Source organism: Indicator indicator, chromosome 14 (genome assembly GCF_027791375.1).
Source record: "Indicator indicator isolate 239-I01 chromosome 14, UM_Iind_1.1, whole genome shotgun sequence".
Taxonomy (NCBI): domain Eukaryota; kingdom Metazoa; phylum Chordata; class Aves; order Piciformes; family Indicatoridae; genus Indicator; species Indicator indicator.
The window spans coordinates 7539097-7549388 of NC_072023.1; the positions used below are offsets into that span (position 1 = coordinate 7539097).

Genomic DNA, 10292 nt, shown 5'->3' on the forward strand with positions numbered 1-10292 from the left:
AATGCCATTTTATTCACTTTTCCCTGAACAGAGACCTCAGCTGAACCCTCCTTGCAGGCCAAGCAGCTGAAGTTAAAGAGAGCCAGACTGGCAGATGACCTCAATGAGAAGATAGCACAGAGGCCAGGTCCCATGGAGCTGGTGGAGAAGAACATCTTGCCTGTGGAATCGAGCCTGAAAGAAGCCATTATTGGTAAGGCAAGAGGAGGATCTGTGTGGAGGACATTTCCCACAGGTGGCTGAGACTTCCTATCAGTTCACCTCCTTAAGAGAATGCAGTCCCATGGTTGGTCTTGTTTTCCTGTCTCAGAATTGTAGGTTTTCAGCTCCAAGGATTCTGAAAAGCAGAACTTGTTCTGACCCAGATAGTGCTGCAGAGACATTAAGTTATAGGGAGTGTGAACATCCCAGAATAACATGGAAGCAATCAAACACCCTAAAGACTTGAAAGACTGCATAAGATTGCATTCCCTAGATTCTCTCCTTAAAAATGCCTCTCTCTCTCTGTACATATAACATGTCCACAACCTTTGCTCAAGGAGAACCCTCTGACTTACTCACATCAGGGAGAAGAGACAGAACATAAACAGGTGTGATGAAACAAAAGCTGTCTGTGAACTTAAAAACTTCAGAGGATTCAACTCCTTTAAAAATAAACCAGAACAGATGTAGTCATGCCTGTGCCATTCCAAGGGCTGGAAGGAATGCTGAGGAATATCCTTCCCACTGCCTCAGCACTGCTCTTTCCCATCTCCCCAGACTGAGACTGTGTGCGTCTGTGGTTATTCATCCCCTCAAACATGCACAGCTACTTTTAAGACAAATGGGACACAACTGTGAGCAAGATGAAATACTTCTCATTGAAAAGAAGGAAAAGGACAGTTTGGGACAGCCTGGCTTCACTATTGCACAAGAAGTGTTTGAGGAAGAGAAAGAGTGAACTTGTGAACTGGAGCATTAGAGATGTGGCTTCCCTCTGACTGAGCGAAGCACATCTGTCTGGGTTTCTGTAGCTTTTGCATTAGGTGCAAATGAGAGCATTTTCCTGCTTACCAGGACTGATTTGAGAGCATGTGATCTACAAACCATTGGTACATCACAAATGTACACTCAGGTGAATTTATCCACTAGACATGTAAATCAACAGAAATGCTAATAGCAGTCAGGGCCACTGCTTAATGCATTGCCCTTGTTGCTTGTAAAATTACAGGAAAGTTGGGATTCTGGCTTGAGGAAGAATTCTGCCTTCCACCACACAGGATGAATACCAAAGTCATGACTCAGCCTTACACTGTCTAGCCTTCTTCAAACTTACACCACCTAACCTTCTTCTTTTTGGGTGCCAGATTATAATCAAATAAGCCACACCACAGAGCTGGCTTGGTGCAGAGTTAAGTAGCTCTTGTTAAACTTCCTAATCCTGTCTGGCTAAGAAGCAAGGGAAATGGTTCACTCCAGTCTGCATTATTTTATTCTACTGATAGCAGAGGTGAATGCAAACACTTAAACCTGGTGCAGTTTGGGCTCTGTTCTCTCAGTTGCTTTAAGCACAACTTAGACACAACTCTCCATGCCTTCATTATTTTGGAGAAACCTCTAGTGGCAACTGAGTTTCTTACTCCATTTTAAAGACCACAGTTGATGTTTGTGTTTTTAGTTGGACAGGTGAACTACCCAAAGGTTGCAGACAATTCCTCCTTTGATGAGGACAGCAGTGATGCCCTCTCCCCAGAGCAGCCAGCCAGCCATGAGTCCCAGGGGTCTGTCCCATCGCCGATGGATTCACGGATTTGTGAGCCTCTCCCTGGCACCACTGGCACATCAGTAGCTCAGGTGAGAAGGTGGTGACCTTCTGCAGTGCCCTGGAGTTTCACAGGTTCTGCTGATTTGCAGCAGAGGATCCTAAAAAGTGAGACTGAGGGATCCTTAAGAGCTATAGTCTGTGAGGTTTCACAAGGGGCTTAGCCCTGTGTGATATTGGTGAAGTCCTCTGGTTCTTGAGAAGTCCACATAGTGGTGCTGTGTGGGGAATGGGGGCAATCTTTGCTTGGTGACACACACCCTATGTGTAACTGAGTCTGGCATTCAAAGTTGGGAGACACAGGAGTGGGATTTTGATGCCCTTTCTGCCCTTGAGGAGTTGTGCTACTTCTCAGAGGCAGCTGAAGCAGTGGGTTAAAGGAGTCTGATTAATGACTTGAAATCTATTCTTTCTTCCCTGGATGCTTTCTGCTCTCTCTTAAACTGTTTTCCTCCTTGTATGTGTATTCATTATGCCTTTTTCTGTCCCTGCAGGGTACATCCCAATTGCAGATTAATGCAGATGCCACTGAAACACTTTTCCTACCTGAACAGCCACCCCCACCTCTGCCACCTCCACCTCTTCTGCCCCATAGTCTTACAAATGGAGTGGCTCTTACTGCTGCCAAGGCCCCCCCAACACTCATTAAGGTACTATTCTGGATGATTTCTTCATGGGTTGTGGTCTGAAGGAAGTTAAGTTGGTTACTTTGAAGATTTGGAGTTGTTGGAAATACGGTGTTAACAGATGCAAAGTGTCTTCCTCAGACACTAGCTGTAACATATTCAATAGGTTTTTCTATTTCATGATGTATTCACCTTCTGCAAATTGGGTCCTGAGTGCAAAACATTTCAAAACAATCAGCATTATCCATCTGCACTGGATGAGCAAAATGATCTTGGGTGCTGGGAGAGGTGACCTGCATCATGGTGCGGTGTAAGCTGCTGTCACTATACTGTTGCCTGAGTTAGAGAAGCATGGAAAGACCCTGAGGTCAAATCTAGAGAATTTTGAGATGAAAATCCCAATGTGTACTCTAGTTTACATGAGGTGTTATGTTATATCAGTTTCCATTCTTACTTGCTTCCTCCTTTTCTTCTGAATAGCAAAGCCAGCCCAAGTCTGCTAGTGAGAAGTCTCAGCGCAGTAAAAAAGCCAAGGAGTTGAAGCCGAAAGTCAAGAAACTTAAATATCATCAGTATATTCCCCCGGACCAAAAGCAGGACAAGGGAGCTCCTCCCATGGATTCATCCTATGCCAAAATACTGCAGCAACAGCAGCTCTTTCTCCAGCTTCAGATCCTCAACCAGCAGCAGCAGCACTACAACTATCAGACCATCCTGCCAGCCCCACCAAAGTATGGGTCCTAAATGGCAGATCTCTCTTAGGAAGCCTTTGCTTCCCCAGGACTGTTGTCAGAGGCACTGTGCTCTGGGTGTGAGGTGTGGTGATTGGGTGTAACTCACTCAATCTTGTTAGGTGACAGTGGGCCTCCTAAAGGGCTGGTGTCAGATGGATCAGACAAAAGCAACTGAAGTTAGTTGGTTGGCAGACTAAGGTCCATGGATATAGTTGAAGGCACTGGTGTGCTGCTTTAATGCCTAGGGGGTGGCACTGGTGACCCAGATGTTTCAGAACGTGTGTGATTGTTTACACTGAGGGCCTCTGGTGCCTTTTTGCCTCAGTTCTGATGCCTGTGTTTTTTCATTCCCTGCAGGCCTCCAGGAGAGCAGCAGAGTGGTGCCAGTGCCCCTGCTGTGCGCAATCTCTCTGCCACAGTCAGCAACACATCTTCAGTATCCTCTGGTTCCAGTGGGCTGATGCGGCAGAACAGTAATGCTGCAGTCGGCAAGCCTGGCCCTCTCCCTGCCAACCTGGATGAGATGAAGGTAAATGTCTTGTGAACTGCACAGCCTCTCTTCTGGCATTGTCAGAGGGCATTACTGAGCAATCTTGCTGCCTCAGAGCAGGGCTGAGGTGGACTGACAGGTGTTAGTGCTAGCAGCTGGTATTACTACCCTACAGTCTGTACCTGAGGTGAAAGTTGCAGAAGGGTCAGTTTAGTCCCCTGCACTATGGCTCTGGTGGCTGTTAATAGTCGTTCTGGTTAGAGTTTATGCTTTCTTAATGTTGCCCTCTTTTTTAACTCACACCAGGTAGCAGAGCTGAAGCAAGAGCTGAAGTTGAGGGCCTTGCCTGTCTCGGGCACAAAGACAGACCTGATAGAGCGTCTCAGAGCTTACCAAGAGCAGAATGGTGCAGCCAGCCAAACAGCCCCCACTCCCAAGCCCAGCACAGCAGCTGTCCTCCCAAAAGCTGCCGAAGTGGTAGTAGCTTTCCCAGCTGCCAGGCTGAGCACAGGGCAAGCTCTGGTCACCACTGGCATTGCACCAGCAGAAGTAGTAGTGGCCACAGTCACCGGCAGCAGTGTGATGAAGTTTGGCAGTACAGGTTCAACTCCTCCTGTTTCTCCAACTCCTTCTGAGCGCTCACAAATGAGCACAGGGGATGAGAACTCAGCCACTGGAGATACCTTTGGAGAGATGGTGACTTCCCCCCTGACTCAGCTCACCTTGCAGGCATCTCCAGTGCAGTTTCTGGTGAAGGAGGAAAGCTCCAAGTCTGCCTCCTGCAGCATAAATGCGACGCCCAGGTCGGAGTGGTGTAGCACGGGTAACAGCAGAGATGCAGAAGTTAGGGACAAGGACCAGATGCTGCAGGAGAAGGACAAGCAGATCGAGGAACTCACCCGCATGCTGAAGCAGAAGCAGCAGCTGGTTGAGATGCTTAGGCTACAGCTAGAGCAGGAGAAGCGCTCTCAGCAGTCACTATCGGCCCCGCCGGCTGCGGCAGACGGAACAGCCATTGCCCCCAGCCCAGCATTTGACACCCAGGTCAAGAGTGAAAACGGTTTCCCGAGTTGCCAGTCTGCAAAGCAATCCAGTGGCCAAACAGACCAATTCAGCCCTGCACCAACCACTAGCCAAATGGACACTTCGAATGCAAGCCCGGTGCCAAAGAAAGCCGTGATGGTGAAGCAGGAGGTGCCAGCCGCGGAAGCAGAGCCGCCGTGCCAGTCCCACAGCCCGCGGCTCATCCTTGGCCAGCAAGGGAGTGCCCTGAGCGACCTCATCAAGGGCACCCCTCCCCCCACCCTCATTACTGACTCCACAGGGACCCACATCGTCCTCACCGTGACCAAGCAGAGCGCCGAGAGGCAGGGCCTCTCACCCCATGGGAAGGCAGGGAGTAACTGCCCGGCCTTGCAGGTAGGCAGGGCTTAGTTGGGTTCCTCTCTCCCTCTTCCTGCTCCTATGGTTCAGGTTACCATGGGATGACTTAACACAGTGGAGACTCAGTGCAGTAAATACTCCAATGGCTGAGTTGCCTGCTAGGGTGGCCGGTAGATCATGGCTTTGTGAAGCAGAGCAGTGTAAGCAGATCTTCAGCAAAGCAACAGGAGTTTGACAGTGATGAACCATGTCCAGTGATGCTCCACTGCCCATGTGCGTCACAGGCCCTTCAGCCTGCTTCCAAACACATGGCTCTGCCTTTTGTCAGGCAGGGTCTCGGGCTTGGAGGACAAGGGCTTGCTGCCACGTTCCTCTAGTTTTTGGAAGAAAAACTAAACAATGCCTGCCATGATAGTAAAAAAAGCAGAGTGTATTTCACCTCCTGTCCTTTACTGGAGACATCATCATCAAAGTGGTAGTAGACAAGTCACCTTATCTACTGACAGCTGAAAACAGACCCCAGGAGCAGACTCTTGCTTTTTGACAGCTCTTTGTTTTAATGCATGTCAGCATTTCAGTGTTAACAGAGTCTTTAATCAGAGATGATCTCCTATTCCCCTGCTGGCATGAGCTCAGCACTTAACAGAAATGTTCCAAGTGTTTCTTCCAGGAAGAGATAAATATGCCTGGGTTTTATGGCCTAAGTCAAACCCCAGCAGGTTCCATGGCATCAAAAAAGATTTTCATTCTCTGCTGCTACATTTCTTGCACCTCCTGCAAAGCAAGTAGCAGTGTCTACCACTGAGGATAGGCATTGAGCAGACTGCATTTGCTGTGTAGCAGGTAAGATGCCAGGGAGCTCCTTAAATATCAGCATCCAGTGTCACCCTTGACACCCCAGAGTATCTCACCTGAACTCCAGCCACTACTCCAGAAGGGCACAGGTCAGGTCTGCTAGCCCTCGAAGGATGCCATGGATAGCCTAGGGATTCAGACTGATACTATCTTCTCTTTTAGGACTCTGAATCCCACCCCAGCCTGATTTCTCTGCTTGGTGAAACAGAACAGTTGACTAAATTTCCTAAAGCATAAAGAGTGGGGAAAAAGAAACTTCCTGAAGCCTTTAAGAAACACAAGCCTTGCTCTGTGGTGTGGCTGGGCAATAACTTCTCACAGATACTCTTCTCTTTCCAGAGAGTACAGTCATCGCCCTCTAAAGCTTCCAGCCAATCACCGCCTCAGCTACCTACAAGCAGCCCTCCACAGCCCACGCAGCAGCAGAAGCAGCAGCAGCAGCCCACACAGCAGCAGACCCTGCAGCAGACCCTGCAGCAGCAGCCCAGAGGACTAAACCAATCTGTCAGGAAGGTAGCTCACTGCCTGCTCACTTCTCTTCCTTGTTTTTATTTGCCTGTTGCTGAGGGTTTGTAGCAGTGATGGGAAGGGGACACACATGCACAGGATGGTCAGTGACCATCACGACAGCAAGTGGGATCTCACAGCCATTTCTGCCACAGCTTGCACCTGCATGGAGTATTTGGTTTTCAGGCTGAATGTGGCAGCAGAAGGGGTGCCTGGCACAGCCTCTCTGTTCCCCTGCCTCCTGCTGAACTAGCTGCCATGGAGAGCCCATCCAGCATGAGATTTCAGAATTGCCAAGTGTCCACGAGGTATTCTCCTCTATGGGCACACTTGGAAGTGATGTGGAGGCTTTATAGCAAGGAGCTCTGGGCTAGACCCTGACAGTTTATGGGCTTCTGCCCTTTGATTCCACATCTGGGCAGAATACCAGCTAGTGCTTTAAACAAACACTGCCTGTCAATTAAAAACGATGAGAGGCCAGAGTGGGCAGCCCTGGTTTACAGTGGTGTCCCTGATTCTTGAAGGAGTGCTGCTGAACTGAAAAGGTGGCTACTGCTTGGTGTAAGCAGTGTATCTACTACTGAAGGTGGTGTATGAGCTCCAAGAGGGGAAAAAGGATGTGACTTTTTGACTCTCTGGTACTGTTGAACATGCTGTGACTTCCATTCCTGTGCCTTGAGCACAGCTGTTAATCATCTCTTTGTGAAGTGCAGTGGTGGCTCAGGAAAGAGAGCACCTCTGGCTTTACAGCTTTTCCAGGTGATGGCTGAAAAGAGGCTCTGCTGTGCATCTCCTCCTGTTATAGTCCACTTAGCTCTCTAACATGTAATTAAGATACAGAAAGATGATGAAGAGTTTTTAGAGCTTTGAGAATGACTTCTGAGTCAGATCCTGGAAAGGATATGAAGACAGGCATCTGTAATAAAATGTATATTTATGTATTTTATATTTAATATATAGCATCATTCCTAGTGCAGTCAGAGTGGGATGCCCACACTACCATGGGTCAGTGCCTTGGTTTGTTTTGATACCTTTAAGGAAATGCTGAAGGTAAACAAGTAAACAACAGCACCTTTTCCCCCAGACTACCTTAGCTTGTGTGCTGTGGAGGCATCTGTAGTGACTCTTCTAATCCTTTTGCCTCACTGTAGTGTCAGAAATCAGGTCTGTAGTTGGTGATGGGGCAGTTTGTCTTTCTTGGCACCTCCAAACCAGCAAGCCCTTCTTCCTTAATGGTTTCCACAAACTCCAAAAATCCGTGCTCCTGGCAAAGCCAGCCCACCCAGTGTGTCAAAGAAGTACCCTCCCAGCACATCCCAATAGCTTCTGCTAGCTTCTAGCCCTGTCAGGAAGAGAGCAGACACCAGAGCAGCTCTGCTGGCCAGGACCTGGGGTTGCTCCTCTACCTGCAGATCACAGAAGAGATGAACAACTTTCCAGGAAAACCAGGATGGGTATCAGCATGTGCAAGGGTTGGAGGTGGCATTCAGCTACTGCCCAGGGATCACTGTTCCAAGGGACCAAAATTCAGTGTGGATCACTCATAGCTGCTATAGAGGCAAAGGCCTGATCCACTTTTCTTTTTTTTTTTTTTTAACTTTTCTTCTGGGCAGTTGTGTGCTGATTCATCTGGTAAAGCTGAGTCACCAGCACCACTTCCTGCAACATTTGGGGTTTCCTTTGGAGATCTCTGGTGCTGCTGAGGGCTCTAGTGCTCTCCACCCACCACCAGGCTGTGAAACTTGCTGCCAGTGAAGCATGACTGTGTCCACAAAGCAGGCACTGCAGAGGGAGGTGGATGAAAGATACGGCCTGGATGTATCACACAGAGCAGGCTGAACAGAACAAGGGAAGTGCCCTCTGTCTCTAAAGTTCCAGAGGAATTCCCCACCTGGAGAGATGAGGCTCTCCCCCTCCAGGAGCAGCCGGGTGGTGGGTTGTGGTGTGGTGGCTTTAGTGTTAGAAAACTTGGCAAAGGATTTCCAGCTGTGAGTTGGAGGGGAAATCTGTCTGCCTCTTTTGCGGAGCAGTGCAGACCTTTGCAGCACTGACCAAGAGAAGGGGCGAGGGTCTCTCAAAGCAGCTGTGAAACAGGTGTTGATGTGGGCTTATTTTCTTCCTTCTAAACCCCTTCTGTGTTCATTCTAAACAGCCCTCATCGCAGCCTGGCTCTCCCGCTGCCCATTCGCCATCCCAGATGGACCTGGAGCGACAACACCACACAACACTCTTTGGAAGTCCTCCACCTCCTCTCCCTGTTCCCTCAGCCCCAATGAAAGAGCCACCAGGCTATGAAGAGGCCATGAAGCAACAGCCAAAGGCCCAGGTGAGAGCAGTTCTTCTCCCTGGTTTCCTTGGAGATTGTAAATCTGCTTAGATTCCTGATCTGGGCCAGCAGTAAGAGAATGGAGACACAAATGTGCCTCCCTAGCGGAATTCCTTCTGGAAGGTTTGGGGAAGACCCTAAACTGTGGGTAGAGATCCCAAGCCACTCATGGCCTGGTGAGTGTTGTTAGTACAGAGTTGCTTTCTATCCAGTAACAGCCTGGGGTTATGGGCAATTCTGGTGCCATGCCTCCCTGTGCTCATTCTTCCTAGATACCAGAGGGAGGAGAGCCAGCAGCCAAGGGTGTTGCTGGAGGTGGAAGTTCCTCTGGAAGCTAACGCTGTGCTTGCTCTCCTCAGGAGAATGGCTGCTCCAGCCAGCAGATGGATGACTTGTTTGACATTCTCATCCAAAGTGGAGGTAAGGAGACAAATCCAGCATTTTCCATCATCCTTGGGTTTGAGCCTGGAGATTACAGAGCACTGAGGAGAGAATCTGACATGGCTCAGGTCTTTGCTCCTGTGTCCCTGCTAGTGCCTTCAGTACTGGTAGCAGTCATTAAGGCCCTGAGGGTGATGTCAGTCAGACATGAGTATGATAACAGAGCTTCTCGGTGACTCTGCTGCATCAGCTCTGGGCACATCTCTTCTGCAGTACTGGGCAGAGCTTGAATTCCCCAGAGGCAGGCTGAAAGTGTGCAAGAGCCAGCTAGGCATGGGCAAAGGAGGAGTTTCCTTGTCCCAGTGGTTGGTGGTAGCTCAGGCTGGGAGGTCCCTGTTTCCATGGTGGGTGGGAGGGATCCTTCTGGTGTTTGGCCAGGCTCTTCCTCACTCTGGCCTGCCTCTTTGTTCCTTGCACAGAGATTTCTGCTGACTTCAAGGATCAGTCGTCCCCAGCTGGGAAAGAGCCCCCCGTGGCCCCGGTCTGCTCCCCACCGCCCAGCAGCCACCCTTCCTCAGAGCTGGTGCCGGTGTCCTTGGGGCAGCCTGTGCCCGTGGGCCGGCTGGAGGACTTCCTGGAGAGCAGCACTGGCCTCCCGCTGCTGACGGCAGGCCACGACGGGCCGGAGCCTCTGTCCCTGATCGATGACCTCCACAGTGAGATGCTGAGCAGCTCGGCCATCCTGGACCACCCGCCTTCACCTATGGACACCTCCGAATTGCACTTTGCTCATGAGCCGTCTGGGGGCATAGCCCTGGATCTGGCTGAGGCTAACCTGGACAGCATGGACTGGCTGGAGCTGCCAGGGGGGCCTGTCATGAGCCTGGCTCCCCTTAGCACTGCGGCTCCCAGCCTCTTTTCCACAGACTTCCTTGATGGACACGATCTGCAGCTGCACTGGGATTCTTGCTTGTAACTCTCTGAGCAGAGACTGAAGGGAATGGGAGTGGGAGGGCACAGGCATGCAGGGGGAAAAGGCCAGTCAACCAAAAAAGAAAAAAAACAGAACTGAGCTCCTGGTATTTGTACTCCTCCCCCAACAGTGTCCTTCCTGCATGGAGCTGGTGCTGCTGGCAAAGGCAGACCTGCTGCTTGGGCAGCAGGCCAGGCCAGGGCAGGGAGAACCACT

General features: G+C 50.1%; 1 protein-coding gene across 1 annotated transcript in view; it reads left to right on the plus strand.

Annotated features, from left to right (window-relative positions):
• Positions 1-10087, plus strand: part of MRTFA (myocardin related transcription factor A) — a 46508-nt gene extending 36421 nt beyond the window's left edge. Inside the window, exons 5-14 of the mRNA XM_054386501.1 lie at positions 32-193; positions 1658-1833; positions 2296-2451; positions 2908-3158; positions 3519-3690; positions 3958-5070; positions 6229-6402; positions 8549-8722; positions 9082-9142; positions 9583-10087. Of these exons, the coding sequence (XP_054242476.1) occupies positions 32-193; positions 1658-1833; positions 2296-2451; positions 2908-3158; positions 3519-3690; positions 3958-5070; positions 6229-6402; positions 8549-8722; positions 9082-9142; positions 9583-10079 (2936 nt within the window). The 3' untranslated portion in view covers positions 10080-10087. The remainder of the gene's footprint in view (positions 1-31; positions 194-1657; positions 1834-2295; positions 2452-2907; positions 3159-3518; positions 3691-3957; positions 5071-6228; positions 6403-8548; positions 8723-9081; positions 9143-9582) is intronic.
• The last annotated feature ends 205 nt before the right edge of the window (positions 10088-10292 follow it).